Genomic DNA, 27822 nt, shown 5'->3' with positions numbered 1-27822 from the left:
ATCACAGTCGAACGTTCTACCTCAAGCAAAGAGCATGTAAAATGTTTGTGTGGGCTGAAATGTTGGATTATGGAGCTGTGTAGTGGGCCCTATCACCTGGGAGGGTATCCTAGCACTGAGCAGGTGAGAGTCTAGCCAATTTTAAGGCCTATGGGACTATTCGAAAAGCCAATTGTTCAGCCTATTAAGAAATTGAAGAAGTGAGGAGGATGCTTTTATTGATAGTGGCAGGTCGTTCCACGCTTTAGAATAAAAGTAGGAAAAGGCTGGGCCCTGAATCTGGGTTTCTGTATGCAATTTAGGTGTAGAACTAGGAGCCCAGACAGGCAGAGGCATTTAGAAGGTTTGTGAAAGCAGATGCGATTATTGAGGCATGCTGGGCTAGTGTTATGTAGTACCTTAAAAGCGTGGGTGCAGAGTTTGGATTGTGCTTGTTTTTTTATGAGTAGCCAGTTGAGCTCTCTCAGGTCTGGTGTGATGGAAGTGCGGGATAGCAGGTTAAGAGTGATTCTGGCTCCCAACTTCTAAATGATGTGCAGTCGTCTGGTGCTTTTTTTTGTTGATCCCGGCATAGAGGGTGTGCTTCTAGTCAAGCTTGTTTGTGACCAGGAGATATTTGACAATATTCCTCAGCATCTTCAAGGTATGGAAGCAAGAGGCCGTCATGGCGATGACTTGGGCAGTCATTTCGAGTTTACTGTTGATGACAATCCAGAGGTTCTTGGCGTTGTTGGTCCTAGCTCTGTTGTCCTCTAGGTGGAGTCCCATAATGAAGGGCTCATCCTGAAGATAATGATTTTGTTATTGTCGGTGTTCAGCTTTAGACAATTAGTCTTCATCCAGCGAGTGATTTCAGTAATGCAGGTATTGAACTTGAACCAGGTAGTGGGAGTCTTGTCCGTTAGGGAGAGAATAAGCTGCCTTTCGTTGGCATAGAGAGGATGTTTATGTTGCGAGAATATATGAGGCTGGCTAGGATTATGCATGTGTTGAAGAGGGTCAGGCTCGGGGACAATCCTTGCATATGAGGTTGCAGGTGTCCAAGTTGTACGGTGCTAGGCTGACTGAATGGGTCTTACCCTTCAGGAAGGATCAGATCCGTCGGAGTGCGGGTCCTTGGATTCCAATGTTATGTTGCCATTGGCTGAGGATGGGGTGGAAGACCATGTCAAATGCTGTGGAGAGCTCCAGGAGGTTGAGGGCTGCCATGTCTTCTCTGTCCAGAGTCATGGGGATGTCATCCGCGGCACAGAGGCGTAACGAAATATGAGGTAGCACCCCGGCCACGCACATGGGCCGCTCTGAATTTAATCCGGAGCTATTGGGCCTGAGTACTGTGCCTAGGGGGCTCCCTGAAGCTCGGGGGCCCCCGCACCGCAGGTGCTGTGGGGTCCTGTGTTACGCCCATGCCGTGGCAGCATTGAGGGCATTCTTCATGCTGTGGTTGGGTGTGAATCCAGACTGAGTGGTGTTGAGGAGTTGGTAGTTGTCGAGGTATTCGTTGAAGAATTGGTTGATGATTTTCTCTAAGATCTTGGTTGGGACTGGTAACAGGGGATTGGTCTGTAGTTAGCAAGCATTGAAGGGTCCGCAGAGATCTTCAGCAATGGGAGGACAATTGCGAGTTTCCAAGTATCTGGTAGGATCACAGAAAACGTGGAGGCATTCAGAATTGCTGAGAGCATGGTGCTGATTGGTTGCAGTCCTCTGGAGTAGGTATGGTGGAGACAGGGGTCTGAAGGGATGCCTGAGTAGATGGACTTCATGGTGCCAGCGGTTTCTTCTAGGTTGAGGAGTAGAGCAACTGATTAAAGTCAGGGCATGGAATGTGCGGTGTCTGAGCAACCCTAAGAAATGACGACTTATACTGTTTTCTACGAACTGACATTATATAGAAGTGGCAGTGTAAGAGGAGAGACATCTAAGAGGAGAGTGCCCCTGCTCTTTTGTCCACGCATGGGGACAGACTAGTTACTTTGCATCGTATTGCATTTATAATCAAGTGTGGTTACGCTGATCACAAAATCTTTGTGTTTAAATCTATTATGCTGATACAGTGACCATGAGGACAGGTAACTTATGGTGGGAGGGGTATTGCACGACACTCCCGTTTTTTTTTAAATTATATCTTCCCCCAAAATTGATGGCCCCCCATTTCTTGAAAGAACTTATGGTGAGATGTTGGCAATAGAAAGAGAGCAACATTGTATGGGGTAGGGGATTTCAACTTTACTGTGCAGCCAGACTTGTGCAATAGGAACCATTGTAGAACTGATCCTCCTCAAGCTGTGAGGGTCCTGAATAAAATGCTGGATATGGATGAACTTCGGAATGTCTGGATGTAGATTAAGCGGAGGAGAGAGCCTGCTCATACTGCTCATCTGTTCATAACACACTCCTGGATTGATTTTTTTTGTTCTTCTCTGTTGAGGTGTTACAATAGGTAATGGACAACGTATATCTCCTAAGAGCGCTGTCTAACCATTCCCCAGTGTTCCTTTAACTTGAGCTCCCTATTGTGGGTCTGGTGCAACGACCATGGAGCTTCCCAGCAGGTACTCTTAGGGTTAGGGTGTTTAAGACAGATCTGCAAGCTGATCATACCGCATCTAGTTCATTTACAAGATTCACTACAGTTTGGGGGGGCGTATAACCTATACATTAGAGGCTTTGAACTGGGGAAGCATTTAGGGGTACTCGGATCAATACATGCGCAATTGGAAAATATGACTTGCTAAACTAGAAAATAAATATAACTTGGACCACAATTTCCCAATGCTTTTAGACATATATACAGCTCTGCGAGATTACAGAGAATTAGCAGATCGGCAAAGTGGCTACTTATTCACAAATGCTCCAGCCAGTACCTATAGTGAAGGCGAGAGGCCTAGCAGAACAATCTACTGGCTATTAGAGAAAGCACACCAGTATAACACTATCCATTTTCTCCGACTTGCCACATACAAAGTGAAGGAGAGGACAAAGCTATAGTTCAGGAATTCTAGACCTACTACACCAATCTATATTGCAGCAACACTGATACCTTAAACCCAGCAAAAATTAAAGACTTAGAGGACAACATTCATGCCAAGGCTGGCAGACCTTTACCAGGAAGCAGCAGACAGTGGAGAACTGCCCCCTAACAACAGGGAAGCCTTCGCCACAGCGATTTTAAAACCGGGTTAGGATGTGCAGCAATATCAACTATGCAGTCCCCTAACTCTTGTGAATTATGATAATAAAATTCTTGCCCATATTATTGCGAATAGGCTCAACCCACTGATGAACGCACGAGTGCTACATGAGCAATCCAAGCTTATAGCAGGTAGGGCCACATTTACCAATTTGCGAACCATCTTTGCTGTAATGCACCCGATGACTCCTGAAATAGACACAATCTCTGTCACTTTGGATGCGGAGAAAGGATTAAAATCTCTTGAATTGCCCTTCTTGTTAGCAGTTCTGTGGAGACTTGTAATCCCCCAATATAAAAGGTTTCGTCAACCTATTATACATTAACTCGATGACCAGATCAAACGCTGGGGGAGGAAGGCAGTTGACTGCATTCCTTCTCAACGCCCGCTCTATTAGGAAGCACCAGGCTGAACTTTTTGATTTGCTAACTGATTCCTCCCCTGACTTAGTGTTTGTAACAGAAACCTGGCTAAGTGAAGCTTCCAATCCTGTATTTACTATGGCGCTCCCACCAGGCTACCAGATCACCAGGAGAGATTGGCCTTCGGGGAGGGGAGGGGGAGTGGCGATAATTGTTCGAAGCCCTCTCAATTGTGTTCCTCTAACTATGGAGGCAAAAGATGGAGCAGAAAGCCTGGGCTTTCTGATTACTATCTCCGCCCAACAGTCCATTGCGGGGGTAGCTGTCGATCGCCTCCTGGGCATGCCGGGAAGTTCCTGGAATCACTCAGTGGTATTATCAACCCTATTGCGGCAGAATACAGCCATTGCCTATTACTCGGGGACTTTAATATCCATATGGATAATTTAATGGACCCCAAGTCTAAATGGCTGTTTGAAGCCTTGGACTATCCAAGCATGCCCCCTTATGTTCATCTCCCGTCCCATGAAAAGGGCCACACCTTGGATCAGGTTTTTTCCTCCCTAAAAAATGACATGGTCACTTCTTTACCTCTTACCTGGTCTGATCATTTTCTGATCAAATTTCAAATTAATAGGGACTGTGACAACTTCCCATCCCACTACCGGCTTAAGGAGAGTAGGTATAGGCCTTTTCATTTGATCACTCCAGAGGCCATGCAAATGACTCTCCGCCTTTACCCAATTTCCCTTAGTGGGAATGTGGAAGAGGATGTACTGACGCTGGAGAATTGGCTCCAACTCCGCGCTTTGGATTTAGACCCTGCCATTACTCGAAAGTCAGTAATAAATAGAGCCTCAGCCCCTTGGTTTATGGAGGCTCTTAGGAAAAGTAAGAGTGCTTGTAAACACCTGGAAAGGGTATGGCGTAGCAACTATAAGCTGCCAGACAAAATTATCTATAAACAGACCCTTAAGGTGCACTATAGGAGGGTGCGGGAGGGTAAAAAACTTTTTCTAGCTGCTAAAATTGAACACGCAGGGAACAGAAGTAAAGAGCTTTTAGCATGGTTAATGACTTCTCTTCCCCTAAAGCTATGAGCAGTCCATTTGTCCCCAGTGAGGGATGGGCCTTTCAGATGGCCCGTATCTTTTATGATAAGATTAAGGCCATTCAAGATTCCTTCACAGCTCAATCTTCTGTAGTTGTAGGGGATAGTGCTCCTGCCTGTCCTTTCCGCTGTGCGACAGGCCCTGCTCTCACCCAGTTCCCTCCCCTACCCTTGAATAAGTCTTTGACACTGATGAAAACTCTAAAATCTGGGTCTCCTTCTGACCCATGTCCGATCAAGACACTGGCAGCTATTGCCGAGGTAATTAACCCAGCCGTTAATTCAGTTTTGAATACTGCCCTTCAGGCGGGAGTAATGCCTGAGAGTTGGAAAGTGGCCAAAATCCTTCCCCTTTTAAAAAAAACCACGGCCGATCCATTGGTGGCCAGTAATTACAGACGTATTTCCTTATTACCATACTTCTCTAAGGTCCTGGAAAGTTATATTAATTCAGTAATTACTGATTATGCGGTGTCTAACTCCCTCTTCCACCCAAGCCAATCGCGCTTTAGAGCAAATTTTAGCAATAAGACTGCCCTCCTGGAAGTCGTAGAAACTATTAAAATCACCTTGGATAAGGTGGGCAGGGTATGTGAGAAGGTGGCCTGGTATATGATGTTCACCATTCTAGTGAGCACCTTGCACCAGTCCAAACAACCCTTATGGTGATGGTTGTAAAGACAACCTTATAGACCAGCTATCCTAGTGGTAGCATGGACAAAGCAGTCTTGGGCTAAACTCAAGAGGGCATGTGAAGCCAGCTGTTTTACCATATGCAATCCCTTTAATACCAAGTGAAAGGACACCACACAGGTTATATATATATATGTATTTATTACTAAATTAATCCTCTGAACTCTTTATGAGGTCAGAGGCACAAGCACATAACAAGATACTCAATTATCATACAATAAATTGCACAAAATACAGTAATGCCCTAGGGGCACTTCGAACCATATACAAAAATTGTGGTATAAGAACCACGTCACGAACAAAGGATAGGCCTACGGCCTAAAGAATCGCTGGGGCTACGCTGTACTACCAAAGGCTAGGGAGCAGGAGGCCCACGGGATGCGTGTGCAGTGTCTTTACACACACGCGAGTTACCATAGAGTTAGAATGGGAACGAAAGAGTTATAAACTAGTTCTTTTAGGGCACTTCCGGATGGACTAGGAGAAAGCTACTTAAAACTTAGATACTAGGATAGTCAATACCCACAGGAGCACCGAAATACTCGCGTTACCTCACCCACAGGAAGCGAGTGCATAGGTGTCAAAGTGTGTTGGGTTTCGTTGCTGATTCCTATGGAGCCTCGAAGAAAGATGCTGCAGGCGACCAGGAGGGAAGTGTCCGGTTGGATCCAAGGGCGGATCGAGGATGAAGAGTACCTGAAAGCAGAGGGGACAGAGTCTGGGTCACTAGCCAGTGACCAGGAAGGAACCAGGAAGGAACCAGGCGATGTCGCTAAGCAATCAGATGATGTCATGAAGCTTGTCTCTGCAGCCACGTGGACCAGGAGCTGGATACGGACTGTCTCACGAAGGCTCTCGCTGTCGGCGGTGTCGGCTTCCGGATTGGAGTCAACAAGCCTTGGCAAAGGCAACCCACGCAGGAATTGAAGATGGCTTCTGGATCAGACCAGCAAGGTCTGATGGGCTTCTCCTTTTCAGGGAAGCAGGGGCCAGTCTAGAGCAACCAGACCAGTGGTGTAAATTCAAAGGTTCGTCGTCACAGAGGCCACTATCCAACGGGCAAGTGAACGGACAGACGCGTCGAGCAGGAAAATGCAGAAGGGCCCCACGCAGAACTCGTGGAGTGTGGAGGGCTGATCTTCGGTGCAGTTGGTGCTCGGGGCTCGGGCTTCTCAATCCCCAATGCACAACTTCGAGGGTGCCTCAGAAGTTGCACGGAAAGCAATTTGCTGGCTTTCCAAGATGGCCGGTCCCACGTCTCCCGTCGCCTCCACGGGTCTCAGCCCTGCTGTGGCTGTGGATCGGGCCGTTGGAAGTCTGGAAGTCTGGGTCTTGTCAGGCTCTGTGCTCGGGCTCCGGCGGGAGCTTCGACAAAGCAAACCGTTGATCGCTTGATGGTACCTGCTTGCACAGGGTGGTCACTCCTTGACCACAAGGGAGATTCTTCAGTCTTCTATCTTCAGGTACACCGTCGAAGGTCCAGAGTTTCGGTTTCAAGTTTCAGTCAGGATAAAATCTAAAGTCTTGGGACTCAGCTCCTACCTATATACCAAATTTAGGGGCTGGATTACCTGCTAGGTCCCTCCTATGGGAGGGTACACCCCTTTCCCTTTGTCCAGCTTCGCGCCAGAGCTGGGGCTGGAGTGCCCCAGCACCGGTTTGAACCGGACTATGCATGGGACACCTTGTGTGCCCCAGCTAGTGTTTCATTTCATTCAGCCCTCCCTGCCCCCATACACTATGGCCTGTCTGGGGTGGTGCTAGCAACTCCCAAGACAGGAAACCTATTGTTCAAGCCTCCCTCGCTGGAAGAACTCCCAGCAGCAGGAGGTCAGACTTGTGTCTGTGGCAGCAGCATCCATTTTGTGATGCTGAGGCTCTGGCTAACTTTACCCGAGATTAGTAGGAACAACATGTCTTCTCCCTCTAGAAGGGTGGAATGCTACCCCCGTCACCAGAACTGGTGAGGGGGTAGTATTCCAAAGCGTATGACACCTTACACAACATGTTTTGATAAAGCCAAACCAAAGTTAGCATTCAACCGCGAGGATTATAATGCACTTAAGAGTATATGTTATGGCTATATCATAGAACAGCTATAAGGACATGGTTCCGAAAGCTGCAGACAGCTTATGCTAGAGCACAATCTCACATAAAACCAAGCACTCTGCCTTCAGGATTGTTAAGGCCTGCCATAGGAGTGACTTATAGATGCATATGTGTCTATATATAATGGTAGGTATAGGAATACTATACCTAAGCAAGGGGTAATTACGCGACCTTTCCCCAGCTGAGTGATCAGCCAGTTGTGTCAGTTTGGATAGCCAGCCAGGGGTGGCATAACATATGCTGCAGCCCCTGGTAGGCCTTGGGTGCACCTATGCCCTGGGTACCTATGGTACACTGTACAGGGACTCATAAGAGTGACCCATTTCCCAATTGGTGATGTACCTAAAGTACATGGTGTGAATTTAGAGAGAGAACAGCAGGGCTGTGGGTCTGTTTGGCAGGCCCACAGCCACATTAAAGTCGAAAACCAGTGAAGCAAAAAGCAAAAAGTGGGGTGACCATAGGAAAGCAGACCCTACTCTCCTACAGGGCAGCCTTGGTGCTACTTGACCTTTCCGCAGCCTTCGATACCGTGCCCCACAATGGACTTCTACGAAGGTTTCAAGAGGGTGGGATTGGAGGCACACACAAATCAAAACTATCAGGTCACCTCCACGTGCAGTTTGAAAAGGTCACTGGGGATCAAATTGCCAAGGTACTGGCCACTATTAAAGCGGGATCAGCTAATGACCCTTGTCCACCTAAGGTTCTTGCCCCTGTCATGGACCTAATAGCTCCTGTATTAGCAAAAATCTGTAACGCCATGTTCACATCTGGGACATATCCCACCACATGGAAAAAACACATTTTAAAACCTCTATTAAAGAAATCTTACTTGGATCCGGAGGATACCAAGAACTATAGGCCTATAGCTGGTCTACCTTTTCCGGCCAAAGTGGTTGAAAAGGTGATGAATCAAGAACTCTCTAAATACATAGAAGACCACCATTTGTTAGATGACACCCAATTTGGTTTTCGAAAAGCGCATGGCACAGAAACAGCTTTAATCAAAGCCTCAGAAGACATAAGAACTATTCTGGACCAGGGAGGCACGGCTGTGCTCATACTGTTAGATCTGTCAGCTGCATTTGACACGGTCGATCATACTACCTTGATCGACCTTGTCACTGCAATGGGTATTCAAGATAAGGCAAAAGAACTACTGTCATCTTTTCTTTCCAACCGGACTCAGGTGGTGACTCTGGGCTCCTTCCATTCTGTCCAATTGACGCTACCATGCGGAGTTCCACAAGGCTCATCCCTAAGTCTGACACTTTTTAACATCTACGTGTCGGACCTAGCCAGAGTCATCAAGGCCTATGGGATGGGCCTTACATCTTATGCTGATGACACCCAGTTGGTGCTTGCGGTTAACAACAATGGAGAAAGGGTAGCAGCCAGCTTTCAAAAGGGCATGCTGGCCATCAGTAGCTGGATGGCCAACAATTGCTTAAAATTGAACTCCGATAAAACGGAGGTCATTATCTTTGGTAAGCTATCCCCTACATGGTCCAGTTCCTGGTGGCCACCTTCATTAGGCTCCCCACCTAACCAGCCTCTAAGGTTAGGAACCTAGGCATCCTGTTCGATGACAGACTGACCTTTGCACCCCATGCCAATCTGGTGGTTTCGGCAGCGTTCCACATATTCCGACTGATCAAAAAGATTCTTCCATTTCTCCCCGTGAATGCAGGAAAAACTTTGGTCAGTACACTGGTGATGTCATCCTTAGACTACTGCAATGGGCTGTTTGCTAATGCACAAAGCAGGGTCATTCAAAAACTGCAAACCGCTCAAAATCCGGCTGCCAGAATGTTGTTGGGAACCCCCAAGTTCAAACCTATTTCACATGTAATCAAAAGGTACCACTGGTTGTCAGTAAGGAACCATATAAAACTTAAGGCATTATGCATCGCCTATAAAGCCTCCCGTAAAACAAGCCCCCAGTTCCTAATAAATCATTTAGTCACCTACCTTCTTAATAGACCTCTTCGCTCCTCCACTGCCTTTCATCTCACTGTACCACGTACAAAAAACGTCTCCTGGGGTGACAGGCGTTTTGTCGTTACGGCGGCAAGACTCTGGAACTCTCTCCCGCTGGAGATTAGAGCGTGTCAGTCATTGTTACTCTTTCGAAAGATGATAAAGACCTGGTTGTTTAACCAATAATCTGCCTACTGATTCTGCTTTCCGTCCGCAGCACCGAGACGCCCCAGGGCATTTGTGTGCTTTATAAATTTCAAAAATAAAAAAAAAAAATAAAATGGTTCAAATCCTTTTTGAAAAATCGCCAACAAACCATTTGGTGCCCGCCTTTTTCGGCCCCTATGCCCCCGATGACTGTGGGAGTCCCTCAGGGCTCAATTCTTAGCCCAACCATGTTTAATCTTTACATGTCGCCTCTGGCACAGTTGGCTGAGAAGCATGGGGCTAAGATAGTGTCATACGCTGACGACACACAACTACTGCTCACTTGTGGAAAGGGCTCAGAATTCAACAGCAATGAAAAAAACACTTGCCTATCCGAGGGGTTTTCCTGGCTCAGGTTAAACTAATTGAAGTGCAATCCTTAGAAATCAGAAATAATGCTTTTCGGCTCTCGGTCTTGTGACCTTTGGCATCACTGGTGGGCACAGGACATGTCTCTTCCCACTTCAGTGTCATGACGGTAAAAAATTGGGAGTCAAACTTGATGAATCTCTCTCTATGAAGGCCCAAATTCAATCAGTGGCGGGGACCTGTTTCCGGATGTTGAAGATGTTGAGGAACTTTTTGCCCCTTCTTCGGGTCCCCCACCGGAAGACGATTGTCCAAGCCTTGGTGGTGTTGAGACTGGATTATGCTAATGATTTGTATCTTGGTCTGCCGGAATCCTTACTTGGGCGTCTTCAAGTGGTCCAAAATGTGGCGGCCCGAGCTATCTTTTCGTCTGCGCCTAGATCTCACTCTACCCCTCTCTTAGTCTCCTTGCATTGGCTACCGATTAAGAAACAGATCACCTTTAAATCATTGGTGCTGGTTTTTAAGGCCTTCCATAAAATCGGTGCCCCATACCTTGGGGCCAGACTGCAACCCTACATCCCGTGTCGAACTTTGCGGTCATCATCTCAGTCTTTGATCATCACCCCTCGTTTTCAGCTCTCCCGGAGGGGTGGTAGATCTTTCCAAGTGCTGGCCTCCAGCCTATGAAATAGCTTGCCTCCCGCCCTGAGGAAATCCAAGGACCTAATCACTTTTAGACAGAAAGTTAAAACCTGGCTATTCCAACAACAGCCTTAAACTGAGCTCGGTGGGTCTCTTGGTACATGCGGGTCTTGTTTGCCTCAGTGCCGGCACTTTCCATGGAGTAGCCGCGCTCTTAATAAATACCCGCTAACATAACATAACATAACCAGGGTCAGACTCCATGGTTATCTTTCCACACCATTTACAATATAGATGGGCACCTGACAAGGATGTCCTCTTTCACCCCTTGTCTTTGCTCTTGCCATGGAGTTGTTGGCTTCTTGGGTACGAGTAGGACACCTGCTCGGTGGCGCTGTACTCCCGAATAAGTGCAGTCTTTTGTCATTATACACAAACGGTATTATGTTGATTGTGAAGAATCTGGACTCAAATCTCAATTAGTTATAGATGAAATGATGCGCTTGGGGGACATGTCAAGTGTTCATAATACCAGGTCAAAATGAGAGATGTTCCCCCTGACAGATGCAGCTCAAAGACCAAGAGTTAGAATTCTACTACAATGGTATAAGACCACGGTCAGGTACTTGGGAGTGCTGCTCAACAAGGACAAGAAATCAAAGCTATGGGATAGTTATGGCCTCACTCTGGACAAATTGAGGGCGTATTTATCAAATTGTTGCGTCACCCTTGCGCAACTCAAGCGAGGGCAAGGCCGACGCATAACCTAGAATGATACCATACCACGTATGGCCACCTTATGTGGCCCTGCATGGCTTGGTAATTCAGGATTAACAAAAGGCAGCACATGTCGCTGCCTTGCATTACTCTGCCCCAGGAATGGTTTCCATGGGTAGAGCATGGGTGTTACCATGAATTCACCCATGGATTTTGGCACATTCCCATATTTACCAAATGGGAAGGTGTCAAAATGCTACACCTTCCCTGGGGGAGGCACAACAAGGAGAAATATCTTTATTTCTCTTACGTTTCTGCCTCTTTCTATGTGTACTGCTTTCTGTAGCACGGGTAGAAAGAGGAAAAAGCCTCGGAGGATTGTTTTTGTGCAGGAAGGTGTCCCTTCCTCCAAATAAACCATAATGTCTGCAACACAGGCACCCTTGCAACATGGTGCAAGGGTGCCTGCATTGGCACTAGGCAGCAGTTTGCGCAGGAAAGTACCATAGCTTGATAGATAAGACGTGCTACTGCTCTCTTTCTTTCATGTAGTGCAGCAAGGTGTTTTGCTGTGTTGCCTGAAATAATGATAAATATGACGCTCAGTGATCAAATTGGGAGTTGGATAACACTGCCTTTGTCTATGGCTGGCACAATAGTGCTTCTTGATATGCCAGTGCCTCCTATATTACTCTATTTGTTCCATAATATCCCCATTCTGCTGAGTAAAACTCACTTTCTTAAACTGAGGTCTTTAATGTCCAGACTGATGCAGGGAGAATGTAATTCATGGTTAAACTGCGAGACTATAACATTGAGGTGATTGGCTGTGCCCGACCGAGAAAGATATTACCAAGGTGCACAATCTCACTATGTAGCATTGTGGTATCAGATAAGTGGCTATAACGCATCTCCCCATCGAGGCTGACCAGGTGGAGACAGGGGCACTGAAGGCCAGTACTGCGACTAAACTCACTAAACTGATACAGCGTATTCAAACGGCACGATACACTGACCAGCCCTGGTGGTCCATCGCTCCCCTGTACTCCTTCCCTTGGGTAATACTTGCTTACCTCTGGCGCTGGGTAGGGGGATGATCTGTAGACCGAGTGGTGCTGGTTCCACCAGGACAGACCAGCTGTTTGCTGGTGGCATGCTTATCTCATCAAACCAGTTTAAAGGGACCAGAGACCGCCTGTAGACATATATTATTCCCTCAGATTGTGCCATGCGTCCTCAACTGGTTTGCCCTACTTCCCTGATTAGCCGGAAGAGTTTGCCATGCTTACCCTGTCAAGCATCAACCCTGATGCAAAACGATGGGTTTTTAGGCTCTGAAGCTTTATACAGAATGCTGCACCTCACCCACCCACAACGCTTTAGAAAAATGGAAAACCAACTTGGAGCTGGTCATTGGCCTAGAGAAATGGAAGGAATGCTGCAAACAGACCAAATTAATTTTCATTAACTTTAGGCATGAATTTCTACATTTTAAATTCTTAAATAGGGTGTATTGTTTCAGCAGCTACCTACACAAAATAAACCTATATATTCCCGCCAAACGTAACACATGTATGTATGTACCAACAGGTTTTTTCAATGAAGCTTGGCAGGGCCAACCTGTCAGACTGTACTGGGCAGAGGTGGTAGAATTATTAGAGAGATCGTGGAGGGGGTGTGGACTGTGTCCCAATTGTTACACTTATTTCTAATGCTAATTGTAATGCGGAAGTCTATGCAATACTACAAGTCATAAAAGCCCGCCCCCTGTATGTATTGGCGCCATTTAGGACCTTTTAGGCCTTGCATGATGAAAATGTAGATATGTTGAAGAACACACCCTCACAGAATTAAAGCAATTATGCTGCCTTTGCTTTTTTTCTTCTGTCCTGCATAACACCCCCTTAAAGCGGCTTTGCATACTGCATGCATCGTTGTAAAATCTAAAACTCTGCCCTGTCTCTAATGACTGAAATGGGTTTTCTCCACTCCTGTAAAATACAACATGCCTCTGTCTACGAATGCCACTATTGCGTTTATTTTTTGTAAATTGTAATCTGTGTAAATCAATTTAAAAATCGTACCGTACATGGCGATACCCTTGTGAAACAGAAAAACACACAACCACAGATCTCAGAGTACAGGGCACACCCAATTTCCGTTTTATGTCACCTGGTTTAATAAGTCTGGAATAACTTGTTTTGTGTTGTTTTGTTAACCTAAGTAGGTAACATACCGAGGAATCCTTGCCATGAACTGTACTGCACAGTGATACCCAACGCAGCCATGAATGCAGTGGGACTTTTATGCTGAAAACAGCTTCCATTTCTGTTCTCTGAAGCATAATCACATGTGTCACGAAAACAAAGCAAAGCTTTAGCCTGTGGCGCTGTTCAATGACATGGAAACAGGCCAACCTTACAGGAGCTATACGCTGTGAATAAATAACACTGGTGCCGGCATGGCGAAGCTACAATACAGGGTCGGACTGGCCTATAGTGGAATTCAGGCAGCGCCCGACGGGCTGGTCTGACAGGAGTGTGTGTGGGCCGATTTAAGGACGATTTAAGGACTGTGTGTACGCCTGTTTTATGGTCTCGTGGGCTGGTTTTTATTATACTGTTGATTTACCGAATATTAAAACAAACATTGCCTTAAGCAAGCACACACGCATGCAGTTTCCCATACCTTACAAACCACATATATAACGAGTCTTTAAAAGATCGAATATGCCCCAATTTGGAAACACGGGCCACTTTTTTTTAGCTATCTAATTCACTAATGTGGGTCACTTTTATTTTGGTGCACAGGCCTATTTTCTGTCTGGTCCAACTCTAGCTAAAAAAAAGTAAATGCTGTGCTACGAGAATTTCAACAGTGGCAAAATAAAGGAAAAAGCTTCGACAATTACTTTGCCTCTGTGTTTTGGCTGTTGTATTTATTCTCCGTTGACTGCCAAGCATGTGCTAGCTTGGTAACGTAGTGCCTCGGTCACAATTGCTGACCTTCTCACTCGTTGCTTATCCTTTTCCTCTTATCTGACCAGCTGGTTAAATCCCTAAGGTTGACCACCCACCATATTCTTCGAATGCCATCCTCCCAACAGCTGTCAATGTCCACCATCAACAATCAATCTCCATGTCCAACCTGGAGGTCACGACCTCAAATCAAGGAACGGGCAACACAACTGCTCGTCCTCAAGATGTCATCTCTGTCTAATTTACTTGGGTAACAGTGGTAGTTATCATGTAAATTGCCCAATGGGGAAAAGATAGGGTAGCAAGTGTTATATTAAAAAAAATGCTGTTATGATTTTTATAATCATGAGCATCATTTCTACTCACCTACCACTAACAATCCCCGGGCGTTTTTCATAAACCGGTCTCAGACTACTGATTTCTGTTTCACTTCAGGGAGTTGTCACTTTTCTAATATCACGATTCTCTATTTTTGCTACATTACAAAGGTTTCTGTTACTACTCCACTGTTTTGTAATGTTCTTCCAAATTTGACAGTGTTAAGATCAGGTCCTTTCTCTGCTGTAAGAGTCTTTCCCCTTTTTTGCCATCATTTTCCACTCAGCCTATGCGGCACAACTTGAGTTCACATTAGATGAAGCTTGACAATCGCAAGTAACAATGTACTTGAGAAATCTGTCCAATCAAAGCAGTGAGCAAATTGCTTTAACATTATCCGTGGAAAAAAACTACTTATCCATATATTGTGAATGTCCATGATGCATATGCTTTTCTGAGCACAAGAAAAAGACACACTTTGCATTTCGGGTGTGACATAAGCCATGTTTTAAATGCTGAAATGAGAGCATAATAGAAAGATATGAACTCATTAAATCCTACCGTGTTTCCCGTACGAGTTTCCCATATTGTACGCTGTCCCATCTGGGTCATAGTGGGGATGTGCCGTTGCTCCATTAACTGCAACAATCTTGCTCCAGTCCACCTGTTTGTAAAGTCAAAAGCACTGATGTTATCATTGTTTATAATTACGATTACCTCAGACAATTCATCAAAATCCACATGATATAGTGGGGTGCTTCCTTCTTTTGAATCTAGAGTTACATTTAAATTTATGAAGTTACATTTTATGCTAATTAATTTTTTTAGCAGTCCCAAGAAACATTAAGGGGCTGATTATGATGCAGCTCAAAAAGGCTCCGACCATTAGGTCGGAGCCTTTATAGCTGCTTCGTAATGGGCCGCTCGGTTTCCTTTTCGACCGCCTCATTACGATGGAGGCGGTTGGAAAGGAAACCGACTGGTAATTCCGTCTGGTTTCCAACATGCTCGGAGAGCCCGTCCGCCAGTCAGAAGCCAGGTAGTAATCTCAAGGGCAGGCCATTCGGCCCTTGAGATTACGATGTCGGTTTCCGACATGATCTCCATGCCGGCCTGTACGACATCGGAACCATGTCGGAAAGCGCCTTTGGGGGCCCCCAGCAGGACCCCCTTGGGTGTACGGCCTCCAGTTGGAGGCAGAGGGGGCACCTGTGGTGCCCCCTGTTTATCCCTGCACCTTGTGGCAGGCACCTCGCAGTGTCTGCCACGGGGTGCAGGGTTGAACCGCCCCTCCCATTTCACTATGGGAGCATGCATTACGGTCGGTTTACAGCCGTACTGCATGCTACCATTGTGAAATATAATCAATAAATCAATGAATTTGTAAAGCGCACTACATACCCGTGAGGGTCTCAAGCGCTAAAGGGAGGGGGTGCTGCTACTGCTCGAAGAGACAGGTCTTGAGGAGCCTCCTGAAGATGAGCAGGTCTTGGGTCTGCCGCACGTGGGTAGGGAGGGTGTTCCAGGTCTTGGCGGCGAGGAAGGAGAAGGATCTGCCGCTGGAGGTTGTTCGTTGGATGCGCGAGACGGCGGCGAGGGCAAGGCTGGCGGAGCGGAGCTGGCGGGTGGGGGTGTAGAAGTTGAGTCTGTTGTTCAGGTAGGCTGGTCCGGTGCTGTGGAGTGCTTTGTGTGCGTGGGTGAGGAGCTTGAAGGTGATTCTCTTGTTTACGGGGAGCCACTGCAGGTCTCTGAGGTGGGAGGTGATGTGGCTGTTTCGAGGGGTGTTGAGGATCAGTCGGGCGGAGGCGTCCTGGATGCATTGCAGTCGTCGTAGGTGTCTTGCCGGGATTCCTGCGTAGAGCGCGTTGCTGTAGTCCAGCCTGCTGCTGATGAGGGCTTGGGTCACCGCTCTTCTGGTTTCGGTCGGGATCCACTTGTAGATCCTGCAAAGCATGCGGAGGGTGTTGTAGCAGGAGGAGGAGATGGCGTTGATCTGTTTCGACATGGAGAGGAAGGAGTCGAGGATGAATCCTAGGTTGCGTGCGTGGTCCGAGGGTGTTGGTGCTGTTCCCAGTGTGGTCGGCCACCAGGAGTCGTCCCAGGCTGAGGGGGTGGGGCCAAGGATGAGGATTTCCGTCTTGTCCGAGTTCAGTTTCAGGCGGCTGCTCCTCATACACTCGGCGACGGCCTTCATTCCCTCGTGTAGGTTGGTTTTGGCAGTTTGCGGGTCCTTGGTGAGGGAGAGGATGAGCTGGGTGTCTTCGGCGTAGGAGATGATGTTGAGGTCGTGCTGGCGGGCCACTTGTGCGAGGGGGACCATGTAGACGTTGAACAGCGTCAGGCTGAGGGATGAGCCCTGGGGTACGCCGCAGATGGTGTCAGTGGCTTCGGATCGGAAGGGTGGGAGGTGGACTCTCTGGGTTCTGCCCGAGAGGAAGGACGTGGTCCAGTCCAGGGCCTTCTTCTGGATTGCGTCTTCTTGGAGGCGTGTTCTTAGTGTGCGGTGGCAGACCGTGTTGAAGGCGGCTGATAGGTCCAGGAGGATGAGGCCTGAAGTTTTGCCGTTGTCTAGTTGGCTCCGGATGTTGTCTGTGGCGGCGATGAGGGCTGTCTCGGTACTGTGGTTTCATCTGAATCCGGACTGGGATGGGTCTAGGATGTTGTTGTCCTCGAGGTGGTGGGTCAGCTGTATGTTGGCTATTTTCTCGATAACCTTCGCCGGGAAGGGGAGATGGGCCGGAAGTTCTTGAGGTCCTTGGGGTCAGCCTTGGGCTTCCTGAGGAGGGCGTTGATTTTGGCGTGCTTCCAGCTTTCCGGAAATGTCACTGTGTCGAAGGAGATGTTGATGACCTTCCATAGCTGGGGTGCGATGGTTGCGTCTGCTTTGTTGAAAATGTGGTGTGGGCAGGGTCTGACGGAGATCCTGAGTGGATGGAGTTCATGACCTTGCGTGTCTCGTCGTCGTTGATATAGGACCAGGAGGTCAGCTGGTTGGTGCAGGTGGCGTTCGGGGTGGGGTCTGTTGTGCCCGGGCCGGACGGGGTGTTGAGGATGTCGTGATCTTGCAATGGAAGAAGGTGGCCAGTGAGTCGTATAGATCTTGCGAGGGCGGGATGTCGTTGGTGTTGGCGCTGGGGTTGGAGAGTTCTTTCACTATGATAAAAAGCTCTTGTCTGTCGTGTGCGTTGTTGTCCAGGCGGGTTTTGGAGGAAGATCTCTTGGCTGTTCTGATGAGGTGGTGATGTCTGCGGATGGCGTCCTTGTGGGCTGCGTGGCTGTCAGCTGTGTGGTCGTGGAGCAATTTCTTCTCCAGCTTCCGGTAAATACGTTTGGAGGTCTGGAGTTCTTCGGTGAACCAGGTGGCTTTCATGCTGGAGTGGTTGATGGAGGGTTTTTTGAGCGGGGGCGAAATGTCGGTGTTGGCGCTGGGGTTGTAGAGTTCTTTCACTATGATAAAAAGCTCTTGTCAGTCGTGTGCGTTGTTGTCCAGGCGGGTTTTGGGGGAAGATCTCTTGGCTGTTCTGATGAGGTGGTGATGTCTGCGGATGGCGTCCTTGTGGGCTGCGTGGCTGTCAGCTGTGTGGTCGTGGAGCAATTTATTCTCCAGCTTCCGGTAAATACGTTTGGAGGTCTGGAGTTCTTCGGTGAACCAGGTGGCTTTCTTGCTGGAGTGGTTGATGGAGGGTTTTTTGAGCGGGGCAAGGATGTTGGCGCAGTTGTCGATCCTCTGTCTGAAGTTACGGGCGGCGGCGTCTGGGTCGGTGGGTTCGGTGGGTGGAGGTCAGCTAGTCTTCGGTGACTTTGCTCCAGCAGCGGGGAGGCAGCTGTTGGGTGCGGTGTTGCGTGGTTGGTTTCTTGAAGGTGAAGTGGACGCAGCGATGGTCGGTCCAGTGGAGTTCGGTGGTGTGGTTGAAGGCGACGTGGGTGCTTGTGGAGAAGACGGCGTCGAGAGTGTGGCCGGCGGTGTGGGTGGGTTTGGTGCCAAGTTGTCGGAGGCCAAGGTTGGCGAGGTGGTCGATCATGGTTGCGGAGTTCGCGTCGTTGTTGTTCTCAAGGTGAAAGTTCAGGTCCCCGAGGAGGATGTAGTCCGTGGAGGTGAGTGCGTTGGTGCTGGCAAGGTCGGCGATGAAGTCGCTGAAAGAGGCCCGGGGGGTCTGCAGATGAGTGTTCCTCTGAGGGTGGTGTTGGGGTTGGTGTGGATCCGGAAGTGAAGGTGTTCGGCGGAGTTGAGGAAGTCATCTGCGAGGGTGTGGACCTGGAGGGTGGACTTGTGGACGACGGCTATTCCTCCTTCAATTCCGTTGGTGTGGTCTCTGCGGGAGATCTTGTAGCCGTCTGGGATGGCTATGGCGATGTCCGTGCCGAGGAGTCGTTCCACCAGGTCTCGGTCAGGAAGGCCACATCTGGAATGGAGGTGTCGAGCAGGTCCCAGAGCTCGACGGCGTATTTGCGTGCGGAGCGGGTGTTGAGGAGGATGCAGCGAAGGTGGTTGGGTCCGTCTTTGGAGGTTTGGTGGTTTTGTCGCAGGTGAAGTTGCGGGTGTGGCAGGAGAAGGTTCTGTGGGTGCGTTTCGGGGCGGCTTGGAAGCAGCGGTGGTCTCGGCTTGTGTTGGGAGCGTGGAGGGTGTTGGCGTCATATTGGAGTTTGGCGTTGTGGAGTACGCGGGGTCCAGGGGTTCTGGTGCTGAGCGCGGTCCAGGCGCGAACGGACGCAGATGGGCTTGCCTTTGGCGCGCCAGCAGCGCGGCCGGGCAGCGGCCGCCATTTAAGGCGGGGAGGGAGGGAGGAGCAGCTGATAGGCAGGAGCGGGCGGCGAGGGGGAGTGGCCGCCTGGGGTCCACGGCGGGAAAAGTAGTGGGATACAGAAGGAAAAAAGGGGGGGGAGCGAGCTAGAAAGCGAGGTCAGAAATTTAATAAAAATACAATATTACACAGAGACAAGAGAATTAAGCACAAAAATCACAACAGTAAGCACCGCAAATTGGCCAAAGCGAAAGGGCGTAATGGCAGAAAGGTCGAAACAGGTTACAGCAGGAGCGAACACACATTCGGAGGGGTATCGGCAGCTGGCTGACCCGCTGGTGGAGCTGGGCGGCAGTGGGGGAGCGACCTGGCCTGCAAGCAGGGTCAGAATGCAACAGAACAGTGTTCGGTCGCATCCTAATGAGGCAGTTGGGACTGCCGACCAGGTGTTGGTTGGTCCCATGACCGAGTCGGTGTTGCGGACGTGATTCCGCCCGACATCGTAATGACCCCCTTATTCTGAAAATTAGTTCCATGTAGCTAATTTATAAAAGGATGGCAAATTGATAGATGCTAAATACTTGACGCAATTCTAGAGACAACGGCCCCTTAACAAAAAATAAAATACAGTGTTCTGGGTTCAAAAATCAGTTCCATAAACAAATTCAATGAATAGAGTTTTCAATTTTATTACTACAACTCGAACAAAAATTTGAATTTGATGAAATAATTTTAAAAACCAAAGATCAAGAGAGCAAATAAACAATGAACTGAAACACACAATGAGCAAAAATACAATAATGCGCAGAAAAGCAGGTGTTAAAAACTGACAACAAAAACATATGCACATATTCAAGCAAGCAAACAGTGACCAACATTAATATAACACGGTTAGGTCAAACACCACTGCAACCCAAAAAAAATTCTACACAGCATGGTGTAATGGGTGAAAGTGTATGTCGACGACGTTTGATCCCGTAAAAATATGGGATCATCATCAGGACTGTAAATTTGGGATAGCGATCTAATCATTTTCCTTTTACTGTTCAAATCAATCAGGTTGCTTCAACCTGCTTTTATATAACCTGGTTACTTCATAAAATTCTTAGAGTCCCACCTTCTCCCATCAAACTGTAATGCAAGCCCTTATATCTTCCGGTCTTGTCTGCAGAAATCTGCTATATTTAATAATGTATATGTGCTTTATTATTAAGTTTGTATTCACTTGGCCTTCTTCCTTTTCTTTAATTTAACAGCTTCTTCCTCTCCTTCATTTCTATTTGATGTAGGCTCATGCAATCTTTGAATGAGGTGCAATCCTAAGACGTGCCTCAACAGTGGCTGTTTCTTTTGAAAACAGCAGTCTCACTGAACTTCTCTTCTCCAACTGTATTCTATGTAACAGTTATTTGACAGCTGGTTGAAGATGTCGTCGCCCGTCCGTACTTTTTTGCTTCTGCAAGATTGGGCTTCTACCATGGCAACCATTGAGTACCCCTGACTGCTGACCTTCCGTAACTGGGGCACTGATTATCATTATGTGATGTGCATTTCAGCTGTGAGCTACCCTGCGCTCACGTAAAACAAAGGCCACCATTTTAGTTTTATCGTACCTTTGTGGTCTTGATTGATCACCATTAGCTGTGCTTGTTTTAAAACCTCTTTGACGGCTTTAATTCTAATTTTCTTTTTAAAAAACCTGCTTTTATTTATCAACAGTACAGTACACCTGTCATGACTGCTAGTACTTCATCTAACCTTGTCTGCTATTTCAGATTGCTAATCCTTGGACAGCTTTTGTGTTTTTTCTATTATTCAGCAATATGCTAATTTCCCAAATCCCGTATTACAAAATGTGGAGAGCAAAGTATACACATTGTGTTACTGGTCTGCATTATATACCAATTATCATAGCAATTAATGTTAACTTATTTATAGCTGTCAGCAAAACAGATTTTTACTCAATCTTATTGGTACAGAAGCACAATTATTTTTCAACCAATTGCCACTACTTAATCCCCCTTGTGGGATGATGGACAACATTGTGATGTATTTGTTGAAGATTTAGAAATATTAAATAGGCATTTAAAGGATAAGTCACCTGTTATTATGGAGCATTGCAAATTGTATTCTTGCCACTACGTTAATGAGCCTATAGAAGTCTATATAGCAGTTTTGCGTGTTTTGGCCGCAAATTGTGAGTTTGGTTTTATTCCTGAGCAGTACAATAGAGATCATGTCATTTGTTTCAATTGAAAGATTCAGGGGGCATTATTTAGACATAAGAAGTAAAAACTAAAATCAATACGTTAATTACACTTAAAGTGTCTGCATTAAAGCAAGGTGTCCCAAGGAGAGTGTAACAGAAGTGGAGGAAAGCATGCAACCAATAGAAACAGCTGCCCAGATTGCAACAAAGATGGCTTCAATCATGGGAAAAAATGGTCACCGTTTAGCTACATGCAAGTCTCATTGCACTATTTATTCTGTCACTGAAATATCTGAAGACAGCAATGGGTCCAACCAAAACAAGGATAATTTTATTTTGGTTGTTGAAAAAGTTGGATGCAGTAACAGTGAAGGAAGGCTTCAGAACTTCATTGATTTTATTAACACTGTTGATATTGGCAAAGTTTATAAAAATCCTTGCAGGTCACATTATACATGGTCACTCGTTATAATGTTAATGCTTGTTGACTCAGGGTCTCCTTTCACGTATATATCAGTTATTTTACAGGAACTACTGGAACAACAAAATCTATATCAATTATGTTTTTTTGTGTGTGGCTATCATCACGTTTGAAGTGTATTGATATTAGGAGAGGTACATGTGGCTCAAGATGGTCAACAGATTCTTGGTTGAAGATACAAAGGAAACCTAGGACAAAACCATTATCCATCCTCTGATATTCCTATTTATTGGTAGACTGTAACCAATTGTGTTAAAAATGTCATTTCTATGTACAATTCTGTGTTTCGTAAGGAGTTAGGAAAGGTATTAGAATTAAAAGAATGATAAGAATAATGTGTTTTTGAACCCGTAGGGTCTAGCTACTGGGTCACGCCTGTAGATTTAACCAAACAATTGGGCTATTTAAAATTATGTGCTGATTTGAGATCACTTAAACAAATTACAATGAATTTTTACTCATTACCCGAAATACAGGATTTATACACTGTTTTAGAAGGAGCCATGTTTTTTACTTCATCGGATCTCAAATCAGCATACCATCAAGTGTAATTGGAAAGATCTGGTTGCCGCCTAACAAATTTGATTTCTCAAGATGGCACGTTTTTGTACTTCTGCATGCTGTTCCACCTAGCATCTGTTATTTCCCTTGCTACCTCCTTTTTTAGGTCTCGCCTACGCAGCACGCATGCGCTACATAGGGGAGACCTAATGCCATCGGTAGAGCTTTTTCAGCAAATAAGTGCACGCGTTGCATAGCTTACAATGCAAACGCGTGCACGTCTGGAGATTTCGTTTCGGGAGCGCGCTGCGCCATCTGGTAGCACCATATGGTCACACGTTCCCGCAGCATGTCCACTTCCCTGCTGCTGAGGCGCGCTCGGGCTGGCGCTAGAACACGCATTGCCAGTTGTCTGAACGAATCAGTGTGCTGGTGAGTTTGTGATCACTTTTTCCCGGGCCTATCACAGCGGCATCAACCAAGGTTACAACTTTGCAGAGGCCGTCAACTTCTGCATTGCAGATTGGGTGAGTATTTATCAAGGTTATGGAACAGCACTGAGTGTGGGGGGCTTCTGGATGGATGTCCAGATCTTGGGCAGAAAGTGCTTCCATTGAGAATCTAAATATATCTGCCACGGGTCCGTTTGTATGCCATGAACCATGGTCATCTCTGTCCCGATATATGCTTTTAATGTGTGGCTTCATTGCGATTTGTTGAGACTGAATTCCCACCTTATTTGTTATTATGAGGAATTCATTGGGACTTTCAACAACTGTCTGTAAACATTGAGTTTCCCAGTGTACGTTTCTGCACCGTTTGCCAATTTAGAAGATCATTTAGCTTAAGTAGTTCCTAGTATTCGGAGAAGTGGAGGGCTTTTTGTAGATTTTAGCATGGTGCTGGAACATAATGGCATCGATTTTAATGTTTGGTTGTTTTCCAACCACATCCTTCTTGAAAGCGTTCTCCTAAATATATGCATAATTTAGTGTTTTTAATGTGCACTGCCTTACTAATCCTCTATGGGTCCCGGAGTAGCGCGCTACTCGCCGAAAAAGCGCTTCGACCTCTCGTCAGGGGTAGTAAGCGCTATATAAATGCAATTACAATACAATACATCAGCAATATAGCAATATAGAAAAAGAATAGCAAATGCTTGTGATACCATTTTTATTAGTTGCTCTGTTTTGGGCACAACGGGTACGGTGTCTGTTTTGTATCAGTATTCAGTTGCTGTAGTGCCTTATCACCCATGACTTGTGTGGTTTATATTCGATGCAGTTTTTTGTTGAACACGATGCCCCTGATGCTTATTTACATAACGGTTAGAGTGGCTGACTGAGAAGCAAGGGAACCAGGTTTGAATCTGACTGGAGGCTCAAACATCCAGTATTGTGATTCTGGGCATATCAATTATTCTCCCTGTGTCTAAAAATAATAATGTGGTGCTCATGTAAAGGGAGCTGATACCTTCAGGTCGAGTTAACGGTATAAAAAAGTGAAAAGCAAAAAATAAAATAAATATATTATGGTAGGGTTTAAGTGGTACGTACTGTGTGTACTATGGGGTTAAAGGAGCACTTGTGTTGTTTTGTGAACTCCATACAGCCTATGTTTTGATTTATGTTTGTATTCCTGATCCAAAACATTTATAATGCAGTGCATTAAATAGATTGAGTTGCGTTTTTTTCCCTTTTGGTTTGGAAGCTCTATAATTTTGACCTGTTGTCATTGTTGCACAGGTCATACAGTTGGGACATGTGATCAAAGTAATTATTGTTTGTATGCAGCATTCCACCATTGTTTTTTAAATGTTTATTTTGCCCACAGACTTCGCTGTTCTTGGTGCACTAGGGAATGTGACTGTCTTTAACATCTCTGCTTTGGCCCTCCCATTGTAGTTTTGCCATGAGCAGTATAAAAAGAGGCCAGTAGCAGGAGCTCTGAGATTGGGCAAGACTGCACTCTATACTCCAGACCTTTTCAAGACCTAGATTGAAAGAATACCCATGGTTCCTTTCCGTAACCTGGCACCCATGTGAAATTCAGGATTCTAAATACTTCAGTGACCGTTTTTTTCTGAGCTTCCCTGATTTAAACAAAATTTTCCTTTGCAAATGTTCCCTTAAAAGCAGGGAGGGTTAGTGAACTTTGAAAGTGTTCAGATGTAAACTGCATCAGTAGTTTACAGGGAGTGATCCAGGCATTTTTCCGGGGTTAAAGGGGAGATATGTGAGAGAAAGAGAGAAGACAGAACAGCCTCTGATAAAAACGTTTGGAAAAAAGGTGCGTTTAGTCTACAATTTTCAGATGAATTGATCCAAAAGCCTCTGGGTTTACAGGTAGTTCTGACTGTGTACTCATGAAACAATACTATACTTTCATAGTGTGCCAAACATGCACACCTCTCCTTGGGGTGTTCGGTATGAGACATGGTTCACCCCAAAAAGCTTTGTATTGAAGGATGGCAAAAAGCTACGATTTTTCTAAAATTTACAGTAAGCCATAGGCAGTACAAATAATCTGGGCATGCAGTTTTACATAACCTCCAATCACTATAAAGTTTTTAAGATGGAAATATCATCTTCTTTCCCCTGGGCTCCCACTTCCTTTCATTTTCCCGACCTGCATCTTTTTGAAGTGAGTTCCGAGTTATAACTGAAAATCTATTTGGAATGGACATGGTGTCAAATAGAAAAGTTGCGCCGATCTAAAGTTGTAGGCAGTGGAGCTAAATCTTCGATCTCAGGCTCAGACACAAGAGCGACCTCTCGGGTGGCAGAGGTCATAATGTTGCTGACAACAGACATATCCCTTAAGATACACCTATTTTGCCAAAACCTGTCCTGAGACAGTAGGTTTAAGAATGATGCCATAAAAACCTATGTACATTTAAATGATGAAAGGCCTCAACAGCAGGGACACTGGAATTATGTGACGGGAGGACTGTAAAGTACCTTTCTTTAAGTTGAATAAAGAAATTAAGTCGAATCAGGAAGTGTATATTGAAGAAAAGTTGACTTATTCTTGAGGTCACCAGCAATCACTGGAGCACGGCTGTTCCGCAGAGTATCCAACCGCTGAATGCAACATTGGAGACTGGGTGAACAGACACCACGAGCGATGCACCTTTGAAAGAATACATTCTGGCAAGGTGCGCGCCGTGGAACATGCAATGCCAGACATATTAATGAACATAGAAGAGTTATTAATAATAACACATTGTAAATTGAACAACACATTACAAGGACCCTATTACTATGATTCAGGGTGGACAAATTATGTGGCAAGAAAAGGCAAAGTATGCAGCGTAATGCGGCATTATTTGTGATAGTATTACTTCATTATTTGGTAATTTCTACACCAGATTAACACTGTGTTGACAAAGGTTTGCCTCATTAGTACCGATTTAACATCACAGCTATAAGAAACAGGTAAGTGAACAGTGAACCTTTGCGAATGACCTTCTACTGCACAGCAAAACATGTTGCTACATGTTTGGTAACATTTGATCAATTTGAGCTAGAAACATTTTTTTTCTTTTGTTAAATTGCTGCATGTTGTGTATGTAGTATATAATAGAAACAAGCATTGCCATAGCCAATAGGTCTCGCCTTTGGGACCTTATAAGTGTTTAGCCACGCAACAGTTGATGTTGTTGCACCAAGGATATTGTGCTGCATAACTAAATACTTAGAAGGTCCCAAAAGCGAGACCTATTGGCTATGCCAATGCTTGTTTATTTTTTATGACTAGAAACATACAAAAAGGAATATACAGTTACAAATATTGTAATTTCTTCAATAGAATAGTTACATAATTCATCATTCAGACATATATGATCCCATAAATACTTTACTATCTGCATATCTCATAGTGAGGTTTCCTTAGTTCATCTATAGCATGGATTGTGTGCTACATTTCAGGATGCTACGATGGAGGAGCTGCTATCGCATGTTTTATATAGCTTGCAGTCTCCCTAATTTAGGGCAGACATCCCTCAGGTCACAACGGACGGCTGAAGCAAATCGAAAAGTTCTTCTATTCTGCAGCTAGTGAGGCTGTAAAACAGCCTCATTATCCTGCCTTGGTACTAAGCCACATCGTAATAGGTGCCCAAATATTTTAACCCTTCTCCCTGGCCCGAAGGCCTTTGCCCTTATATAATGCAGTTTCCTGGACAGGAGTGCTTAACAAACGATGGAGCCAAGCCTGATAGGTAGGAGGTTCAGTATCTTTTCATGGGATGTATGTCGTTACTACGCATGCTTTTACAACGCATGCCTTTACCACGCAACTTTTACAACGCAAGTCGTTACAACGACTTGCGTTGGGGGGTGCTGGATAGTGAATAGTTTAATTGACTATTCCAACTCCAATCCCCGTGGATAGTAGGGAAGGTTTTGGATAGTAAATTAAACTATTCCCTATCCTACAGCGCCCCCCAGCGCAAGTCGTTGTAACAACTTGCGTTGTAAAAGTTGCGTGGTAAAGGTAGTGCGTGGTAAAAGTTGCGTTGTAAACGCTGTTTACCTTTTCATGCCATAGCAATCAGTAACCGAGCCACAGCAACTGCGATAAATACAAAATCCTTTTGTGCTACCCCTGAATTAAACAGAGTGTCATAACCAAATAGCATAAGAGCTGGTCTGATGGGGATTACCCTATTAATTGTCTGCTGTCAAACGTTCTCTATGCCAGTTTTCAAGGCATCTGTTTGATGCATGCATAAAACATATGTATACAATCAGTCGGTCCTGTTCGACATCTAGGGTAATTGTCATTTTCCCTCTCCCCCCCGGCCGAACAGCTTCGCAGGTGTATAATACAAATTAAAAATTGTCTTATAGTGCTGGGCCTTCAGATGTGCCGATAAGAAGACTTTCAACGCCATTTCAATCGACATATCCAAGTCTACCTCCCCATCCCCCAGCTTTGCTGCCCACTTTACCTCAGTTTTCTCCTGGTTATCAGGGAGGGTTTCTATTAAAATCGTATAATAATCTCTAATTCTACCATCCCCTCGGCTCATTGTTTCCAATATTTGGATTTTAAGAAAGTTAAGGGACCCAGTGCGCAAACTCTTAAGACATTCCCTAATCTGTATATATTTAAATTGCGTTCTGCTGTCTATCCCTAGATTTTGCACTAAATCTACAAATGGTATAATCTCTGCATTATTATTTAGGTTAACTATCCTACCTATTTCGACCTGCTCCCAGCTTCTCCCCATTGTATCATACAGCGCAGCCAGGAGTAG

The 27822-nt window shown here is 45.8% G+C and overlaps 1 protein-coding gene across 4 annotated transcripts in view; it reads right to left on the bottom strand.

Moving 5' to 3' along the window:
* LOC144823468 (carotenoid-cleaving dioxygenase, mitochondrial-like) overlaps positions 1–27822 on the bottom strand; it is a 501856-nt gene that overhangs the window by 196312 nt on the left and 277722 nt on the right. For all 4 annotated transcript variants that reach the window (XM_078682005.1, XM_078682008.1, XM_078682007.1 and 1 more), the window contains one exon: positions 15188–15290. In XM_078682005.1, the coding sequence (XP_078538131.1) occupies positions 15188–15290 (103 nt within the window). The remainder of the gene's footprint in view (positions 1–15187; positions 15291–27822) is intronic.

The sequence above is a fragment of the Lissotriton helveticus genome, chromosome 3_1, assembly GCF_964261635.1.
Source record: "Lissotriton helveticus chromosome 3_1, aLisHel1.1, whole genome shotgun sequence".
Lineage (NCBI taxonomy): Eukaryota > Metazoa > Chordata > Amphibia > Caudata > Salamandridae > Lissotriton > Lissotriton helveticus.
Note: the sequence above shows the minus strand (reverse complement) of the source record. Positions and strands in the feature narration are given on the sequence as shown.